Source organism: Ambystoma mexicanum, chromosome 1q, assembly GCF_040938575.1.
Source record: "Ambystoma mexicanum isolate Mex_15411 chromosome 1q, UKY_AmexF1_1, whole genome shotgun sequence".
Lineage (NCBI taxonomy): Eukaryota > Metazoa > Chordata > Amphibia > Caudata > Ambystomatidae > Ambystoma > Ambystoma mexicanum.
The window spans coordinates 888,176,285-888,197,652 of NC_090922.1; the positions used below are offsets into that span (position 1 = coordinate 888,176,285).

Here is a 21,368-nt window from a genome sequence, read left to right on the forward strand (position 1 = left end):
GCAGGGCTGGCGGGGGTGCAGGCACATGGGCCTTAAGTCTGATTCTAAATGCAAACAGTGGTGTATAAATGTCCAGTGTCCTAGTTACTAAAGTCACTTAAGAGTGTAGGAAGTGTCTGTGTGCCATCCCAAAAGGGTACTTACTGGTTTAGAAATATGGATTTTGGAGTGTATTAGTGTGTTACTATTATATTTCCCCCTTCTGAAGAAGGCTTATTCTAACTGACAAATTCATAATACTTTAATCAAGAAACCTAGTGTGTAAGAGTTTATTTGAATACTTGTCACTGTGAATCTGTGTAACTCCCCTACAGCTCACATTGACCCCTCTTGAGATAAGCCTGGCTGCTCAACACACTAAAAACCTGTGTAGTACAGACTTATCCCAAAGGTACAGACTTATCCCAAAGGTTTGGTTCCTATTGCCAGGAAGTCTGGGTTGTTATAGTGCACCCAAAGGGTACTGAATACAATCTTGCCTAACAAAGTGGTTACTGTAATTTCCATAAAAGTAATTCTTTCCAATTGAGATTTCACTTGTGCTTGCTGTTTAACTAAACACTTTGTAGAAAATCAATGTTATAAATCTGTTTTCATTTTCAGGCCTTGGATGGACAAAATATATATAATGCTTGTTGTACCCTTCGGATTGATTTTTCTAAATTGGTAAACCTAAACGTGAAGTACAACAATGACAAAAGTAGGGACTACACTCGTCCTGATTTGCCATCTGGGGATGGACAGCCATCATTGGATCCATCTATTGCTGCAGCTTTTGCCAAGGAAACCTCTCTTTTAGGTATGTCCTATTTGCAACTCTATTCTGGGCTTACTTGTAATGCTGCCAATGAGTGCCACTGTGCCTTCCTCTACTTAGAATCCTGATGAGAACTGTTTTATGCACCTGTGTAGCTCAGTTTGGTGTGCTCTGAGATGCTGTTTATAGGTTTCTCTTGGATTGTTCGATCTGTTAGGGAGAAGTCTCATAAATGTGCTAATGCCCTTCACCTTAGCAGCAACTTTGCTGGATTTTGAGTACTTGATCTTTTTACCTGGAAAGAGTGTGAGCCTTTTTTCCCACTCTTTCATGCATTTTGGTGTGTTTTTTACTCTTGCGTTCTTTGATTATGGAGTTTTAAGACAACTGCATGGGCATCATCTTTTCATGCGTGTTACACCGCACCCTCAGTGCCTGACACAGGAAGCCTTTCCAGGCTGTCCCAAGGTTTAAATGGCTTCTCTTGGATAAACTACTGCTTCCCAGAGAATATAAAGTTAAATTGACTTTACCAGTCGTTTTAAATTCCTAGACCCAGCACACACTATCTTACCATAGAGTGCTGGAGGGGTTACCTAGGATCCCCAGAGTCTAGAAACTCTTGTAGCAATGAAATGCTACCCTTTTCTATTGAACTGGCTGGTGGCCACTACCATGATTTTTCCCTACCGCGAACGCTGGTAGCTAAAAATTGCTGGAGTCCTGTTTTTCAATATAAAGAAGGGCAGAAAGGGACTGATGAGAGCCAGCACACAGACTGTAAGAAAGTGTTGGGTTGATGGGCTGCAGGTAAGAGCAAGTTGTAGGTAGCCTGCCAAGTTACCCACAGAAGGAGGTTGTTTGCATTCACTCTGCGCACTTGAACAACAAAATAGATGCACGTTTTGCACAATTTCATTGAGAACAGGGCAGTCTGACACGTGTTTCGAGCTGTAGGGCTCTTCTCTGAGGCTGCATGTCAAATATACATTAACAGTACAAAGATTCACCCTAAGTGGTAATTCATCCAATATATCCAGAGCACAAAACACAAACTGGGCACAGTTTGTACAGACCATAAGTCAACCAATCAAAATATAAGATAGTCATCCATAAATCAATTCACATGACATTGTACCAAAAGAAACCATATAGAAAAAGGATATTTTAGACCGATCAAGATTGTTGAATTTACATTATGAGGTAGGTGCATTGACCGAAAAAGAAAAGGGGAGGGGGTGGGCGAGGGAAGAGAAAACACAATAGAGATTGCTAAATTGGCATATAATCCAATACTGGTCATGCATGTGCACTTGTACCGAACACACACACGTATATGCCAATTAATATTGTACCTAAAAATTCCTTAAACGTGCATTGCGCAGAGGAGAGACGTAATAATATTTGTCAATGGTAAGTATACGCATGTTATGCATGAGATGTGGTAAAAGCTGTGTGCCACTTAACAATAGTTGCTGTAAATACTGGTAAGTTTTTACAAATGAATGGACTACACTGTAAGCGGAAATAATATCTATTAAAGAACAGACAGTCGTTTGCCATGAATCAATACTCAGCATACATTGTAATTAATTATAATGCCATGTATATTGATTTGCACATACCTATATAGCCACAGTTGCGAGTTTGGTGCACTGTATTGAGTGTAATTCATTCTTAAGGCCAAAAGATGATTAGAGGACACATCGTAAGTGGATTGAACCAACCATTAGTACGGTCAAGGAGAGAGAAACCACTAATTAGCAAAATAAGTGATTAAAGTTGTGTAGACGGTCATGTGCGCTGCCCCAGCCCCTGATAGACTGTCAGGGGTATGCGCAAAAGACCATCACTTACCAGCGTTTCTGCTTGAATGCTACTACTGGAGCCGCGCGCGGTAAGGGTTTGCTGTTTGTTAAAGCTTCCGTGCAACGTTAGTGCCTTCATCTTAGCATGGCGTGCGCCACACTAGAGCGGCCATGTTGGATGTATGGGTAGAATTCATTGGAACCCATCAAAGTACTTCTGCACTTGGAAGATCATCTAGTATAATGATAATGAGAATTATGAACATCTTTTTTGTTTATATAAAATTTAAGCCGTTGATAATAGAAGCACTTAATACATTTCTAAGAACAATTAATCATTTAAGGAGAGGTGGGGGAAAAGATAATATGAGGATGTCAATGTCGCGAGAAAAGGCAACAGCCTCAGGGTTCATTGCAGAATTTAATACTTGGCACGTTAAGCTGAATTAATTAAGGTTAAGATTTTCTCTAATTAGCGTGATAAATCAATCCTTCTCATCACATTCCAATTACTGTGACGTTCTACGGTTGACACCTTTACGGACAACCCTCGGTTAGTCTGATCAGAGCATCATGAATGACCGGTTAATGGATAAGGTCCATTTACAATTCAATTGATGAATTTACATCCATAGATTAAGAAACAACACATATGTAACCCGTCTACTGTGTACGTGGTTTCACAAAAATACAGATAATTCATGATCTGTGTTGAGTCCATGTCATAGTGCGATATTGGCAGATTAGGCAGGCTTCCAATTTCCTAAGTTTAAGGGCATGGTTGCCTCCTTGCTGTGGTAGGGAGACTTGCCATACCCACATATGATCAGTTCTTTATTATCCATTTGATGGTCTTTTGCCAATGAGTGGCAAGCGGGTATTTAGATTCCTGATTTGAGATAGTAGATAAATGTTCATGTATTCTGATCTTTAAAGGGCGAATTGTACTGCCATTATAGCACTGTCCACATGTGCACAAAATACAGTACACACAAAATTTAGTGTTACAATTTATAAAGGAGTTGACATTATATGTGCCAAGATGGGCAAATTCAATTTTGGTGGTTTCCAACGCATAAGCGCACATTGAACAGCCCCCACACTTGTAGAAGCCGTTGTTAGTGGGCTGGTGAAGCCAAGTATGTTTAGGTTTTGGGTTGGACATGAATGAAGGGGACAGTATATTCTTGAGATGCCCTCCTTTGTTGTAAATAAAATTTGGCATGGGGTCCAGCCATGTCGTGATATCTCTAAGTGAAGTAAATTCCAGTGTCTTTTCACAAGACTGTATAGATTAGAACTATCTGCATTAAAGTGTGTAATGAATTAAGTTTGTTACTTTGTGTTGTGTTTTTACATATTTTAGGAGTGAGCAAATCCAGCCTGTTCAGCCTTGCTGATAGTGCGATTGTCATATCCTCTTGCCAGAAATCTTTGCCATATTAGATGGCATTCTTGTAAAAAAATCCTCATTATTCGAACAGTTTCTTCTAGCCCTAATAAATTCGCCTATATTGGATATAACTGCTTTTTTGTGACAGCTGGTAGCGTGTAAAACCGCATTGACTGAGGTAGATTTGCAAAAAGTACTTGTTGCAAAGCTGTTGAAATGCTGATTGTTAGGTCAAGAAAGTTAATATTGGAGTTACTATGTGCATGTGTAAATTGTATTCCCCAGTCGTTGTTGTCAATTCCTAATAGTTGATGGACCAGTTATGCCCACATCCTTTTTTTGCCGAAAATACACAAACCTTTCAATAAAATACCAGAAGGGAGACCCATTTTGAGTGGTGGTAGGGGCATAATGGAACCAATCTCGATTTATATTAATGAATGCTTAGCTGCGATGGTTAATAGCATTCCTACTTTTGTCAGAGATACCATGCATATCCTTCAAGTATTTGAACAACTTACATTTACACCAGATTTGTTGTTGGTCACACTTGATGTAAAAGCTTTGTACACCTCGATAGATCATCAGAAGGCAGTTGCAAGTGTGGATTACATCGTTCGTGAGCACTCTGCTTCATTTTTTGTGAACACATTGAAATGGTGAAAGACCTGTTATGCGCACTATCTAATGATATTTTCTTGTTTAACAATACTTACTACAAACAGCTAATTGGCATAGTAGTAGCATTCAAGCGGAAACGCTGATAAGTGATGGTCTTTCGCGCATACCCCTGACATAGTCCATCAGGGGTTGTGGCAGCGCACGTGACCGTCTAGATAACTTTAATCACTTTTATTTTGCTAATTAGTGGTTTCTCTCTCCTTCTCTCCTTGACCGTACAAATGGTTGGTTCAATCCACTTACGATGTGTCCTCTAATCATCTTTTGGCCTTAAGAATTAATTACACACAATAGAGTGCACCGAACTCGCAACTGCGGATATATAGGTATGAGCAAATCAATATACAAGGCATTATAATTAATTTGTTACAATGTATGCCGATTCATGGCAAATGGTTGTTTAATAGATATTATTTCCGCTTACAGTGGAATCCATTAATTTGTTAAAAACTTACCAGAATAGCTTTACAGCAACTATTCGTAAGTTATGTAATGTTTGTATTTATTTGGCGCCTTATGTACCATTGGTATGATCTGAAGGCACTTGTAGGTTGAACGCCCTCGGGAACCGTAGTGTGTGAGAGAGAGAGCGAGAAAACCGGATATGTGTGCAGCAGGTGTGGCACTCGTATGATAGCTGCTTCTTAGCGGTAGGTGTGGTGGTTGGGAGATCAGGAGTATGTGTTCGTTCTGGCAGGGTGATACCAGACTAATTCTGTCTGCCTGAGGAGAACATCTAGGCTGGCGGGTTTGGAGCCAGCTGTGTTTAGTTAGGATGATGGGGAGTATGTGGCAGGTGTTGGTATGAGAACAGCTATACTGAATGTGTCATAGTATCGCTGTGTTCTAGTTGAGTGGTGGTGTATAGAAGAGAGTAAGCGTGGTGATGTGATATGGTGGTTTTCAGTAGGTGCTTGAGATCGAGCGCCTTCATGCTCCATGTACTCTAACCGTTCCATGCTCATCAACTGTTCCACGCAGTCCAGCCGTTCCATGCACTCCAACCATTCTTGCACATGCCCTCTATTTGTTCCATGCATTCCATCCGTCGCATGTACTCACTCAGTTCCATGCACTCCATCTGTTCAATCAGTTCCATGCATTCCTTGTGATCCATGCACTTGGTCTGAGCCATGCATTCCATCCGTTCCACCCACTTCTTCCGCTCCGTGCACTTCCTCCTTTCCGTACACATCTGCTCTGCACACGTGGAGAGGGCACAGTATTGCCCCCTTTTTCTAAGGAGGACCCTCTGACACCCAACAGATTAATGGCAGTCATTTAACCCTTCCCCTTTAGAGGAAAACGGGAAACCTTGGCCTCACAGTTTTCAAGTCAGACCCCCACCTTTAATCCCAACAGCCACAACTCACACAACCTTCTGTTTCTAATCTTCCTTATTGTAAACATCCCGAGAAAAACCATGTAAGTAGGCCCACAGCTTTTATCACAACGTCTCGTACATAACATGCGTATACTTACCATTGACAAATATTATTATTACGTGTCTCCTCAGCGCATTGCACGTTTTCTAAGGAATTTTCAGGTACAATATTAATTGGCATATACTTTTGTGTGTTCGGTACAAGTGCACATGCATGACCAGTATTGGATTATATGCTAATTTAGTAATCTCTGTTGTGTTCTCTCTTCCCTCGCCCACCCCCACCCCTTTTCTATCTATCGGTCAATGCACCTACCTCATAATGGAAATTCGCCAATCTTGATAGGTCTACAAATATCCTTTTTGTGTATGGTTTCTTTTGGTACAATTTCATTTGAATTGATTTATGGTTGACTATCTTATATTTTGATTGGTTGACTAATGGTCTGTATAAACACTCCATTGTGCCCAGTTTGTGTTTTGTGCTCTGGATATATTGGATGAATTACCACTTAGGGTGCATCTTTGTACTGTTAATGTATATTTGACATGCAGCCTCAGAGGAGAAGAGCCTTGCAGCTCGAAACAAGTGTCGGGCTGCCCTGTTCTCAATGAAATTGTGCAAAACTTGCTTCGAGGGGATTGTGTCCTCCGACGTATTCCACATCTTTGACATTGATTACCACAGCTGTGCTGCTTCGGAAATATTTTCGGCGTAGGGGACCTGCGTCGATGATGTCGATATGCCCCTTCGAGGACCTCCTGCGATGGTCAACGTCCCCTGATGTTATATGTAGGACGCACGACGCCCGTACCCTCAGTTCCGTTTTTTCCGCAAACGTGTTTGCTTCGAAATCTCGGCATGTCTCGGTTCTCTTTTGTTGAATTGGTTCTTCTAGAAAGATGGGTTCGTCTTCTGGTACCCCGAAGACGAGCTTCAAGAAGTGTGGACACTGCGGTTCCAAGATGTCGCTTACAGACCCGCACAACGTCTGCCTCTGGTGCCTCGGCGAGAGCCATGCCACCGATGACTGTGACGAATGCCAGTCTTTGACGTCGAAGGCCTTGTGGGAGCGGAAGAAGAAGCTGTCGGTAGGTAGGGTTTCCAAACCCCGTAAGTCGAAACCCGCTGGACTTTCGACCGACGATTCGAGGGGCGACTCTCCGCGTCGGCGTAAGTCCAGGGGTTCTCGTTCTAGGAGTGGGTCCCGCCATTCCTCGGCCTCTGAGGCATTCACGGAAGTGCCGTCAGCAGTCGCCTTCCCTGTCCTCGTCAGAGGACTCCGCCAGACGGCGGGTGGCTTGTCCCACGAAACGCTTGTCGCCAGCCGAATGGGATGAATTCCGCCGGCAGATGATGCCGATTTTCGTAACGCAGGGCACCGTTCCGTCTGTGGGTGAAGCCGGCAGGGAACGCGCTAGAGCCACCGCTCGCATGCCTTCGGGCTCGGCGCGGTCATAGGGAACCATCGAGGTCCCGAGCGGACAAGGATGATGGCCACCGTGCCCGCTCCAGGTCCCGGTCCTCGAGGCCGTTGGAGCCTGTGAGGCCTTCGAAGAAGGCATCAACGCCGTTGGCGACGAGGCCGTCTAAGGACACGCTCGGGGCTCCGGCCTCAAAGCCATTGTCGATGTCGTCGGCACTTCGGTCGATGCCCCTCCCATCAGCGCCCTTGACGTCTTTTGAGGAAAATTTGCCGAAGGTGCCCAGGAGAGCTGTGGGTGCTCCGAGAAAGACGCTCAGCAAGTATGTGTGGCCTATATTTGACCCATTCTCTGTTCCTTCTCCCAGGGTGTACTTGTTCCAACCCTTGGAGTACATTTCAGAGGTAGAGGAAGGGTCTGATGAAGAGGAGGTTCTACCTCCGGAGGTTCCTGATAACCTCTTGTCTGGTCATAGCCAATTGGAAGACCTTTGTCAATCTTTACATGACGCAAGTGGTTGTGATACCTCCTGGAGGTTGAGTTTGGCAGGCCTGAGCCTGGTACACATGCTGACTCCTCGTACAGGTGCCTCATGTCGAGGGTGACGGAGTATCTGGGGTGGTCTGCTCCACCTGTGGATTTTCATACGGCCTTACAAAGAAGGGTGGTGGCGGCTTGGACTGCTCCGGAGAGTCTCCTGGCAGTGAATAAGTTGTTGCCGAAAAAATACCACCCAGCCAGTGGTGACCCCTGCTACTTGTCTACGCACCCTACTCCGGAGAGTTTGGTGGTGCAGGCGGCTATGGCCCCAGCAAAGAAGGCTGCGTACCCTACAATCCCTCCTGATAAGGACGACAAACGCTTTGCTGGTTGGGCAAAGAAGGTATTTTCTTCTGGGGGTATGGCTTTAAAGGCAGCCAACTCTGTTTGTGCTCTTGCAAGATTCACGCACACACTGTGGAATTGTGTATCGTTGGCGGCTGAACATATTCCCGAAGGGGAGGAACGGGATGGTTTTCTTGCCCTCATTCAGGTTGGCAAGGATGCCATGTGTGAAACCGTTCAGTCGGGTTTGGACGTGGCAGACTGTGTCAGCCGGTCCATGGCGACAAGCACTGATGTGCAGATTTGCGTGGTTGCGGAAATCGGGGGTTTGCTCCTGATGTACAGTCCCGGCTTCTCAACATGCCCTTTGATGGTGTGCATCTTTTTGGCAGCAAGGCTGACGAGAGTCTTTAGAGGTGTCAGACCTCCAAAGCTGCAGCAAAGTCCTTGAGCGCTGCAGTGCGTCAACCTCCACCTTTTCGTCCTAGGGGACAGCAATGGAGGGGAGGCTTCTTTCGATACTACTCTTCCTTTGATAGATCAAGGGGAGCTGCCAGTCAAAGGGGCCACCGTAGGAGTACCGGAGGTGGAAAGCAAGGTACTCGATGTGCCAAAGCCGCTCGGGCAGTTGCCTCTTTGCCCTCGGGCACTGCCGAATCAGCTCAGTCATGAGGCCATGTCCCATGGTTCGCCGGTTGGGGGAAGGCTGGCGCAGCATCTAGCAGAATGGTGTGCCATTACTTCAGATGTGTGGGTTCTGGAGATCATAGCCCACGGCTACTGTCTTCCTTTTCCGGCAGAGGCCTCACGACAATCCACCGGGGAAGCTCTTTTAAGCGTCCCGATCCGCTCCCTGCGCAGGAAATCCTATCCCTGCTGGAGAAAGGTGCCATAGAACTGGTACCTGTAGCAGAGAGGAACAAGGGATGGTATTCCCCATATTTTTTGACCCCGAAAAAAGATGGAGGATTGAGACCCAGAGACCCATCATGGAGTTGTGTGGTTTGAACAAGCTGTGGTTACTCTTTCTCAAGTCCTCCGGGCCCTTCAACTTCAGGATTGGTTGGTGTCTCTCAACCTCAAGGATGCTTACTTTCATGTGCCGATTCATCCCAAGCAGAGTAAGTACCTGAGGTTCGCGGCTGGCGACTCGCATTTTCAGTTCCAGGTCCTGCCGTTCGGATTGACCTCCGCCCAAGGGTCTTCACCAAGCTGATGGTGGTGGTGGCAGCGCATCTCAGGAAAGGGGGGGATTCACGTCTACCCCTACCTGGACGATTGGTTGATCAGGGCGCACTCTCCTGAGCAAGTCCTGGATCATCTGTACGTCACCTGCCACTCCCTTCATAAGCTGGGCTTCTCCCTCAACTTGAAGTCTCATGTGACACCTACCCAGCGGCTCCAGTATATCGGGGGCAGTGCTAGACACATCCCTGGGGCAGTGTTCGCCTCCCCAGGTGAGGACTCATCACATTCTGCAGATGGTGGACAAATTTCAACGTGCCCAGAGTCTCCCGGCGTTCAAGTTCTTGAGATTGCTCGGCCTCATGGCATCCTGCATTTTACTCGTGCCAGAGGCCAGGCTGCGGATGAGATCTCTGAAGTGGGCGGTCAAGATGAAGTGGTCGCAGTTCTCCAGCAGGATGTCGTACCCAGTTCAGATTCCGCCCTCGGTCGCCAAGGACCTTCTGTGGTGGGCCGTTGAAGGAAATCTGTTCAAAGGGGCTCCATTTTGGCAACCATGGCCAGAGGTGACTATCGTGACGGACGCATCCCTCACGGGTTGGGGAGCTCATGCCAACGAGCTGACAGCCAGCGGTCGTTGGTCTCCGTCGGAGTCCAGACTCCACATCAATCTGTTAGAGCTGCTGGCTGTCAGGCTAGCCCTGAAGGCTTTTCTGCCGTCTGTGCGGGGTAAGAATGTCCTGATTATGACGGACAACACAGTGGCCGTGCACTACCGCAACAAAAAGGGGGGGCATGATCACTCCCACTGTACAGAGAGGCGATGCAGCTCTGGTTCTGGGCCATCCAGCAGGAAATTTCGATCTCGGCAGTTCATCTGGCCGGAGACGAAAACGCGGCAGCGGACGCTCTGAGCAGGCAGAGCACGGTCTCTCACGAGTGGGAGCTGGCTCAGGAAGTTCTTTTGGAGATCATCGCCCTTTGGGAACGCCACCAGTGTCAACCGGAAGTGCGAGAGATTCTGCTCGCGGGAAGTTCCTCCAAGAGTAGCCTTAGGGGACGCGTTTGTTGCGGAATGGTCCTTCCCACTGCTGTACACGTTCCCTCCAGTCCCCGTCATTCCGCAGGTGTTGCGGAGGTTCGGTTCCCGGATGATCCTCATTGCTCCGGCATGGGCCCGGACCTTCTAGACATGTCCATCTTCCCTCCACGCCGTCTTCCCTACCGAGACGATCTGCTCTCACAGGAGGGGGGGTCCAGTTCTTCATCCAGAGGTCAAGTCTCTCAGCCTTCATGCTTGGTATCTGAAAGGCTGAGATATAAGGATTGGGACCTCCCTGAAGATGTGATGGAGGCGTTGCTTTCGACCAGAAGGCCCGCAACGAAATCCCTATACCGTTGCCGTTGGAAGAAGTTCTGTGACTGGTGCAGGGTACAGAATGTGGATCCTTCTCAATGTTCCATTCCTTTGGTTTTGTCTCTTTTGCTTTCTTTAGCCCACAAGGGCCTGCAAGTTGGTGCAAGAACACCATTGCAGGCTCTCTCAGCAGGGAGCTACGCTCTTACCACGTTTGGAGATCTTCGGCTGGACCAAGTGGACCACTTGCTCCGCAGATGGGGCAATCCCCAAATCGATATGTTTGTCACAGCGACGAACACCAAGTGCCGGAGCTTCGCCAGCAGGGTTCCCCAGCCAGGGAGCATGGGTGACTCATTCTCTTTCCCCTGGGACAGCCTGTTTCTGTATGTGTTCCCTCATTGCCGTTGCTTCTTCGACTAGTCAATCAACTCAGACTGTCCCGGTACAGGATGATCATCTGCGCACTGGCGTGGCCCAGGCAGATATGGTACCCGGACCTTCTGGACATGTCGGCGTCCCCTCCAGTCAAGCTTCCAGATGACGCAGATCTTCTTGTTGGGGAAGGAGGCACGATTCTGCACCACAACCCAGGATCACTGAACCCGTAGGCCTGGCTCCTGCAGCAGCAGAGTTTGGGGGCTACGATCTCCTGGCAGATTGTAAGGAGGTGCTCGCCAAGGCCAGAGCTTCATCTACTCTCAAATGCTACGGGCACAAGTGGAAGAGGTTTGCCGTTTGGTGCCGTAATCAGAAGATTGACGCTCTACGAGTCACTGCTCCCGTATTTGTTGTCATTGGCCAAGGCAGGACTGGCCCATGCTTCCATCAAAGTGCATCTGGCGGCTATTTCCTGCAACACCAGATCTCCTGGATGATCATCCTTATGGCTGCATCGTTTGGTCAAGGAGTTTGTCAAAGGACTATTTCGTGCATTGCTGCCAGTGAAGTCCAGAGTTGGCCAAGTAGTTCTGCGCAACCAGTTCGCTTGAAGGTGAGCCTGGTGAGGAGGTAAGAGATGCTTAATGTTGAGCCTTGCCACCTCCCGTGGTTGTGCATGTGTGTACCGCTATGCATAGGATTCACATGCGAACCCTCCCGCCTACCCCTCTGCGGCTCTTCACTTGGTCATACTGCCACTTCACGTGCTACCAAATCTGAAGATGGCTGCCAGAGGCGGGGCTTAGGTAGAGGGCAGTCATTGGCTGTGGTCAGTATGACGCAGAGATCAGTGATTGGTTACTACTACGAAAGACAGAAACGAAACGTTATACTGATTTTTTCTTTACCGAGGATTCCCAGCCTGACGACGGGGAATATTCATGAGCATGTGAATCCATGCCAGACCCATGCTGGAGAACAACAGTTACAGGTAAGTAACTTGTTCCTTCTTTAGAAAGGTGATGTGGCGTCGGACCACGCCATCACGGTGGCCATGGACATCACGGATGCTGGTTTCTGCCAGATGGGCAACAACGTTTACCTTTGCCCCTGTGGTTGGCTCAAAGCCACCAACTTTCATCCGGTCCATACCGGGGTTTTGGACATGCTTTTTCGTGGGTACAAACATTTCAGGAAAGCTTTAGAGGAGTCCCTACAGGCCAACAAAGCGGCACATAGACTGCACGTGCCCATGGTCATGCTACAGCAATGACGGCCGTCCTTTCGATCCCAAAAATAAAGGGTTTTGGCAGAGGATCATCTACTTACAGTGAACCTTCCCGTTCCTCGGCCCATGAGAACAGGGGCCACTCCAAGAACTTCGGAGGAGGATGCCGTCGTCGTCTGGGACCACAAGGCGGCCCCTCGAACTCCAAGCAGGACTAAACCGGCCATGACATCGGGCCCCCACCCGTGCACCCAGTTGGGAGGCCGGCTTGCGAACTTGAAGTCAGCGCCTGGAAGTCCATCTCCACCAACCGATGGGTGCTGGACGCTCTCGCCCATGGACACAATCTAGAATTCTAACGGAAGTGTCTGCAAATACCACCAGTGGCCCGGCAGGAAAACCACGTACCTCAGCCATGTTGAGGAAAGGAGAGAGTTGGTCTCACTATGGCTCCGGGTCTCCAGAGCGTACTCAAGGTAATTCTGTACGAAATGAGACCGGGGGCTGGAGACCCATTCTAGTTCTGCGACGGCAAATCAAATTCCTAAAGTCCCAGAAGTTCTGCATGGTCACCCTTCAGCATGTGCTCGGACAACTGGAAGAGGGAGACCTTATGTTTTCGCTGGACCTGGAGAATGTTTACTTCCACATCCCCGTCCACAAGTTCCTACTCTTCATCGTTCAAGGGGTGCATTACCAGTTCAAGGCCCTTCCCTTCAGGCTGAAGTTGGCACCCAGACTTAGGGTCTTCCCAAAGTGCCTGGCGCCGGTCGCTGCCCATCTACGACTGCAAGGGATTCATGTCTACCCTTACCTGGACGACTGGCTTATCCGGCTCAGATTGAAGGAAGTCGCCATCAACCACACAGCGAGGACCGTTTGCCTTCTGACGGATCTGGGGTTCTCGGTGAACTGTGCAAAGTCCTGCTTGATGCCATCGCAGGATGCGCTGTTCCCGGAATCCAGACTCAACAGTGTGTCGTACCTGGCATCACCGTCCGAGGAAAGGGTGGTGGCCATCTTGGGCACGGTGCACCGGCTGTTGGCACTGAATTTGGCACAGTGAGGACCATCAAGTCTCTGCCCGGCATGATGCCGTCATGCATCCATCTCATCCAGCTCTGCAGGCTACAGATGCGTCCACTACAGGAGTTCCTCGACGACTGTTGGATACAAGTGTCTGGGAGCTTCAGGACAGGATTACGCTTGACGAGAGCTTCCGTCAGGCGATAAGGTGGTGGGCATGGGCTCTAATCTGACAGGAGGTGCAGATTTCCAGTCCTCACTACACCAGGAGACGGTAACGTTGGACGCCTCCCTGGAAGGATGGGGAGCTTGCACCGGAGGTCTTCATGCCAGAGGCCTGTGGCTGCCGGAGGAGAAGACTTTGCACTTCAACATGTTGGAGCAGGGGGCAGTGTTTTGGACCCTCAAGTCCTTCCTTCCTTCCGTCCCTCAAGGGCAAGCTGGTGTGGATCTTCATGGACAATACCCCAACAATGTCTTACATCAGGAAGCGGGGGGGGGGCACCAGATCCCCAGCGCTCTTCTAAGAAGGGGAGGACCTATGGCACTGGGCCATCGGCCAGAGCATGTGCCACATTCCATTTCTTCTGGCAGGAGTAAAGAACACGTCAGACTCCCTCAGCAGGGAGCTGCGATCTTGTCACAAGTGGGAGCTTCGGCAGCACCAAGTGAACCACCTGTTCTGCAAATGGGGCAATACCCAAATTGATCTGTTTGTGACGGCGACAAACACCAGGTTTCCGCAGCCGGGGAGCATGGGGGATGCATTCTCATTCCCCTGGGACGACCTGTTTCTGTATGCGTTCCCTCCATTGCTTCTTCGACTCTTATCAAAGACAGTCCCGGTGCAGGATGATCCTCGTCGCACTAGCGTGGCAGAGGCAGATTTGGTACCCGGACCTTCTCAGTATGTTAGCGTCCCCTCCAGTCAAGCTTCCATTGGTCGCATATCTTCACGCCAGGGAAAGAGGCGCAGTTCTGCATCACGACCCAGGATCGCTGAACCCGAAGGCTTTTGCAGCGTTGGAGTTCGGGGGGGTTACGATCCCCTCACGGACTGCAAGGAGGTGCTTGCCAAGGCCAGGGCATCGCCGACTCTCATATGCTATGGACACAAATGGAAGAGGTTCACAGTTTGGTGCTGTGCAGACTATCAACCCTATACGAGTCATGGCTCCGCAGGTGCTACCATATTTGTTGTCTTTGGCCAAAGCGGGGCTGGCCCATGCCTCCATTCGACACTGTGCATCCAGTTCCACTGAAGTTCTTATCTTGGAAGACAGCGTTCCTCATGGCCATCACATCTGCACGACGGGTGGGTGAGATTCACGCCCTATCCTGTAAGCCACTCTACTTAACTTTTCAAGACACAAGGGCGGTGCTGCGGACCCACGCCTCCGTCATGCCCAAAGTGCTGTTGGACATTCGTCTAAACGAGCCTTTGGTGTTACTTGTTTTTCCAAAGCCTTCGTCGCCAGCTGAAAGGACTTTGCACTTACTGAATGTAGCTAGAGCGCTGATGTTCTGTGTGGACCGCACAGAGTTTCCTGAAGACATAGCAACTTTTTGTGAACTTTGGCCCTGTGAACCATGGGAAGGCCCTGTCCAAGGCTTCCATTTCCAGGTGGCTCTCAGGCTGCATCACTCATTGCCCATTTGACCAGAGTGATCGCTGCTACTACGGCGATCCTGTCTGGTGTGCCCCTGCTTGACATCTGCAGGGCTGCTACGTGGAGGTCAACGCACACCTTAACAAGATTCTACTGCGTCAACAGGGATTCCAGGGTAGAGTCCAGAGTCGGCCAAGCAGTGCTGCACAACCTGTTTGCTTGAAGTTGAGCATGATGAGGAGGTAAGAGATGCTTATGTTGCCTTGCCACCTCCCGTGGTTGTGCATGTGTGTACTGCTATGTATTCTTTATTCATGAGCATGTGAATCCATGCCAGACCCCATGCTGGAGAAGGAACATGTTACTTACCTGTAACTGTTGTTCTCCAGCATGGGTCTGGCATGAATTCACATGCAAACCCTCCCGCGTGCCCCTCTGCGGCTTTTCTCTTGGTCCTACTGCCACTTTACGTGCTACCAAATCTGAAGATGGCTGCCAGAGGAGGGGCTTGGGTAGATGGTAGTCATTGGCGGGGGGCAGTATGACTCAGAGCTCAGTGATTGGTTCTTGGGAAATACAGTTCAGAAATGAAACTGATTTTTTTGTTTGTTACTGAGGATACCCAGCCTGATGGGGAATATTCATGAGCATGTGAATCCATGCCAGACCCATGCTGGAGAACAAAAGTTACAGGTAAGTAACTTGTTCCTTCTCCAGCATGTAGTCTGGCATGAATTCACATGCTCCTTTATTTACCTCTACCTAAGCTCCCCCCCCCCACCCCCCTTTGGCAGCCATCTTCAGATTTTTACCACACGTTCAAGTGTTGGGAGTCCTCGTGCTTCGCTTTTTGAGGCTTAAACTCTATTTTTGATTTAAACTCTCTATTTTTAAACTCTCTATTTTTCGGTCAATCGAGCCCATGTGCTCCATTGATCCGCTTTCTGATTTAACTGAGATCAGTTTGTCAGCACGCCCTTCAAGGGCTGTTTTCGTCGAGTGTTCTTCTTGGAGGCTTCTAGAAGATTCTTCCGGCCTACGTCGCGTGGATCATGTCGGTGACTGTCCGGAGAGGACAGCCACTCTGCTGGGTGACTGACAGCTTGGCTGGAATGAATGGGAGAAACCTGCATAAAAGGTGAGGCTTTTTGGCTTGGAAGGCAGAGTCGACCACTGGACAAAGGAACCAAAGAAGAACTTGAAGAGGATTCCTGCTGCAACACCTGGACCGGTGAAGCTCTGCTGCTGTGCTGAAACTCCAAATTTGTATAGACAGAGAAGCCCTTGCAATTACGACTTCACCCTTTGAGTTGGTGGGACCAGTCAACTCCAAAGTAAGCCATATAGACATCCTCTCTGAGCTGGTTGAATTTCCACAGTTACTGCTGGAAACCGAAACGCCAGGGAGAGGAACACCAGATTGTGTGCGTCGCTTTTAAGTTGGCCAAGAGCTCCCGAAAGCGCCTTTGGACTCCCAGGAAGCAGGACTGACTGAGCCTGAGCCACCTCAACAGAGTGCTGGACCCCAGATGCAAGGAAAGTCCATCTCGACAGCCAGAAAACACAGTGTTGCTATTTGAGGTAGACGTGAGGAGCTGAATCACCGGAGTACCACTTGTTTGAAGATTGCCGGTTGCGGTCGGTGACCGTTCCATTGCAGTGCAGGAGTCCCCAGACGTCCTCCCTCTTGTTCCCATGACTGAGGCCCAGGAACATCCATGTCTGCAGATCTGCACAGGAACAGAAGTCATCTGCTTCACTTTTCTTCAACCTAAAGATTAAATCTAGGAGAACTTGCCTCTTTTCGTGTAACTGCACTTGTTCTCTGTTGGTGAGACTTGTTGTGGTTGCTCTTTAGAGTTGCTGCAAGCCTAAAGAGCTTGTGGCCCTACTTTGAATTCATCTTTTCTACAAAGACTTTGAAAAACATTTTGCAAGACTTTTACCTACCTCTCAGGAGTGTTTCAGCTTCACCTAGACGTTTGCTCAATTGACCATGGCTTAGCCTGGCTCCCTGAATGACTCTTCTTCCCTCTGTGAATGTGTTTGGTCTTCCTTCCAGGAAAAGGGTACTGTATATTAATGTCCACAGTGTCCCTAGTTACTAAAGTCACCTGAGGGTGTAGGTAGTGTCTGAGTGCCATCCCAAAAAGGTACTTACTGGTTTAGAAATATGAAGTCTATTTGAGTGTTACTATTATATTGCCCCGTCTGAAGAAGGCTAACTCTAACTGACTGATACATTAATAATTGTTTATTCAAGAAACCTTGTCTATAAGTTTGTTTGAATACTTGTCACTGTGAATCTCTGTGTAACTCCCCTACAGCTCACATTGACCCCTCTTGTGATGAGCCTGGCTGCTCAACACGCTACCAACCTGTGTAGTACAGATGGTTGTCACGACCCTCGCCCAAAACCCCCTCTGGCAAACCCATTGGCCAGGTGGAGTCGGGACTCAGACCTCTAGAGCCTGGCATCCTCTTCAAAAGCCCTCATGGGGCCAGTCCTGGCGCCTATGGCGCCAGGCTAATACACCATGAAAAATAATGCGCTTGGGAACTACTTTATTGTATTGTCAGCCAACATGGAGGCATCCACATAGCTCGGTTCCTAAGAACCAAGTTATGCGGTCTAGTGTTTTGGGTGTGGTAGCCTAGGAACTACTTTACCTGGACTATTTTGTTGGGGCTATTTAAACCACACCCGAGCAAGACAACATGCTTTGCGTTACTTTGCAGCTTGCAATGTGACGCTATTCCCTCGAACCTCGGAGAAGCAGAACCTGCAAGAAGACAAAAGGAACATCATTAGCCTTACCTACAGTCTTCATCTTTAAACACTCGCAGCTACTGAGAACAGCTTCCTCGAATCTGCACGCCTCCCGGACAGAACGACCTGAAAGAGGAAGATCGAGGCAACATTAAAGAAAGCAGTAGAGACATTTACAAATTACGAACTGCTCAAAAGGCTTACCTGGCTGGTCGCCTCTCGGCTGGCACCTATCCGGACATTCCTCTCGCGCTGAAGAACACTGCGACCTACAAGGAAAGAAAACACAGGTTAGCAAAGGCAAGATTTAGCAGCGCTGCGCAAAGCGCTTACTTAGCGCATCATAGCGCTCTTAATGCGCCATCATTTACCAGCGGGGCTCACCAAGCCAGTTTGCCGCGCTGAAGCTCCGCATACCCTAAGGGTGAAAAAAGAGACATTTTAAACAAAGAAAGGCATGCAGGATAGCAACAAAGCTAAACCGCAGCAATAAGACCTACCTGAACAATATCAAACGGGCCGGCGTCAGTGAAGTAACTGGACCGCACTCGCCCATGAAAGACAATGCTCCCATGCAAAGAAGGCAGGACGGAGAGCACGCCTAATTCAACCACAAGGTGAGAGGGCGCCAGAGGGACTGAAATCATACGGGGGTGGAGGGAGGATACTTACCCCAGTGGGTCAGTCTTGAACACAGTCGTCCTGTATTTTCAGACAGAACCTACCCCGCAGACCACATCAGGGCAAAGCTGAGAAGCATACCAGCGAGTAACCCGGCTGGGTGGCGTTCCTGTGGATACCAGGTGAGCGTAACAAGGCTGGGTTCCTATTGCCAGGAGGTCAGGGTTGTTGTAATGCACCCGAAGGGCACTGCATACAATCTTGCCTAACGGGGACAATACAAAAAGGGTCTTTTACAAAGCTAACAATATCAAGTGGCAAGTCCTGCCAAGTAGAGTACTGTAAACATATACAGAATTCTATTATCATACGTCCTGCAGAGGGGTTGGGTGCAGAGGTTGGATTGTGGGCACTCTCCCTTCCCTCTTTCCTCTGCGTTAGGGAGAATTCTCACAAATGTGTTAATTCGCTTCACCCTAGAGACCCCCCAGTAACTTTGCTGGATTTTTAGGACTTGATTTTTTTTTACTTTGAGAGTGACCCCCTTTTTCACACTCATGTATTTTGATGTGTATTTGACTCTTGTGTTTCGTTGGTTATGGAGCTTAAACAACTCCTTAGACATCATATTTTCATTTTTGTCACACAGCACCCTCAGGTCAGTGGCACAGGGAAGCCTTTCAGGCTTTCCCAAGGTTTAAATACCTTCTCTGGGATAAAATACTGTTTCCCAGAGTAAGTAAAGTGAAATTGACTATTAGTCTTTTAAATTCCTAGACCCAGCACACCCTATCTTACAATAGTGCTGGCGGGGTTACATAGTATCCCATGTGCCTAGATACTCATGTAGCAGTCAAATGCTACCCTTTCCTTTCAGCTGGTGGCAGTGGTTTTACAACAAACTACCATGATTTCTCTCGACCGCAATCTATTCGTAGCTCCGATAACGTTAAATCGTGGGAGCCATGTGTTAGGCAAAGTTTGCATGCAGTACCTCTCTGGGACCACTACACAAAGCTATGACTACAGGTGTAAGCAAAACCAACCGTTGGTATAAGTCTGTACCACACAGTTTTTGGTAGCGAGCTGAGCAGCCTGGCTTATCTCAAGAGGCAATGTGAGCTTTTAAGGGTGTTACACAGAGGTCTACAATGACGAGTATTCAGATAGACACTTATACTCAAGGTTTCCTGGTAAAAGAATTCTTAATTTATCACACAATCATTTAGAAAGCATTCACTAAAGGAGACAACCAATATTGCACAAAAGTTATACTACAATACTGATTACTACGCAGTTGAGCTCCCTTGAAGTCAGAGCAAAATGGCATTGAAGTAGGAGCAAAAAGGCATAAGGTGATGAAATTAATATTACAGTTACTTTAAAACCGTGCAAATAGTTGAGTTCACCAGAGGAGTTGATTCAATGCAATAGCTCTGCCAAAGTCAATGGGCTAGTATCTTGTTTAAGTATAAAAGTTTCAGGTTTTTAAAACGGAAAAGTCTTTGCCATGGTTCTCAGAAGTAGTTCACGGAAGAAAGGTTTGTACGTCGGGTGACAAGCTGACTAGGCCTGCAAATTGCTTAAGTTCCACAAACTTTCACGGTGAGAGGTGTTGGGGAGAATTCTCTGAAATGTCCTAATTCCCTTCACCTTAGAGACCCCCAGCAACTTTGCTGGATTTTTGAGGACGTAATTTTTTTTACCTGCAAAGAGTGTGAGCCTTTTATCCCACTCTTTCATGTGTTTTGTTATGTGTTTTACATTTGTGTTCTCTGATTATGGAGTTTTAGATAACTCCATAGGCATTCTCTTTTCACGTGTCACACAGCACCCTCAGTGCAGTGACACCGGGACGTCTTTTAGACTTCCTAAAGGTTTAAATACCTTCTCTGGGATAAACTACTGTTTCCCAGAGAATGTGAAGTGAAATTGACTTTACAAGTCTTTCCAAATTAACAGACCCAGCACACGCCATCTTAAAGTGGAGTGTTGGAGGGGTTACCTAGTATCCCCGTGTCTAAACACTCCTGTAGCAGTCAAATGTTACCCTTTCCTATTGAAAAGGCTGGTGGCAGTGGTTTTACAACAAACTACCATGATTTTTCCCGACCGCGAACACTGGTAGCTAAAAATCACGGGAGCCATTTTTTTCAAGATGGTGTCTGATTCCCCCTTTGATTAAATAGGTCCTGGTCTTCTTTTTTCGCCATTTCTTTTTGGAAAGGTCCTTCTAGTGTTTGTTTCTGCGCGCCAAACCAGGTTTATCCCTTTGTTCATGTGCCTTTGGCGGGCTTCAGGACTGAAGTCCGCCCTTGGCGTCTTGGCTGGGCAGGAAGTGAGGGAGGTGCCTGACACTCCCTGTGCTTAGTCTCCTAGGAGACCCAAATGCACTCTGCCGTGATTGGCTGGCTGGCTGGCTAACTGTCTGGCAAGGACAGCAGCCAACCCGCTGTGTGAGTGACAGCTAGGCTGGAATGAAAGGGAGAAAACTGTTTAAAAGGTGAGTCTCCAGGACTGGAAAGCAGTCAACCAATGGAACAAAAGAAGCAAAGACGAGCTGGAAGAGGACGGCTCCTGCAACTCCTGGACCATTGCCTTGCCCGGTGTAGCCTTGCTGCAGGTCCGAATTGCCAAACTCAGTTTGACAGAGCTGCTCCTTCAGGAACAGCTTCTTCCTTTGAGTTGGTGGGACCAATCAACTCATAAGACACCTGGATACCATTCTCAAGGCTGGTTAGGTTTAACCAGGGAGAGGGACACCAGTTTGTGTTCTTGAATCTACAGCTACTGGAACTGTAGTGACTCTATATTTTTTTTTTTGCTTTCTTCAACGATCCCGTGCAGTCCAGGAGTCCCCCGACGTCCTCCCTCTTGCCCCACAACTGAGGATCAGGAACAGCGAGATCTGCAGGAA

At 48.0% G+C, this 21,368-nt stretch overlaps 1 protein-coding gene across 2 annotated transcripts in view; it reads left to right on the forward strand.

The window, feature by feature from the left end:
* The window catches only part of PTBP2 (polypyrimidine tract binding protein 2), a 264,830-nt gene that overhangs the window by 139,638 nt on the left and 103,824 nt on the right, over window positions 1–21,368 (forward strand). For both annotated transcript variants that reach the window (XM_069641530.1, XM_069641529.1), the window contains exon 8: window positions 604–799. In XM_069641530.1, coding sequence (XP_069497631.1) covers window positions 604–799 — 196 coding nt within the window. The remainder of the gene's footprint in view (window positions 1–603; window positions 800–21,368) is intronic.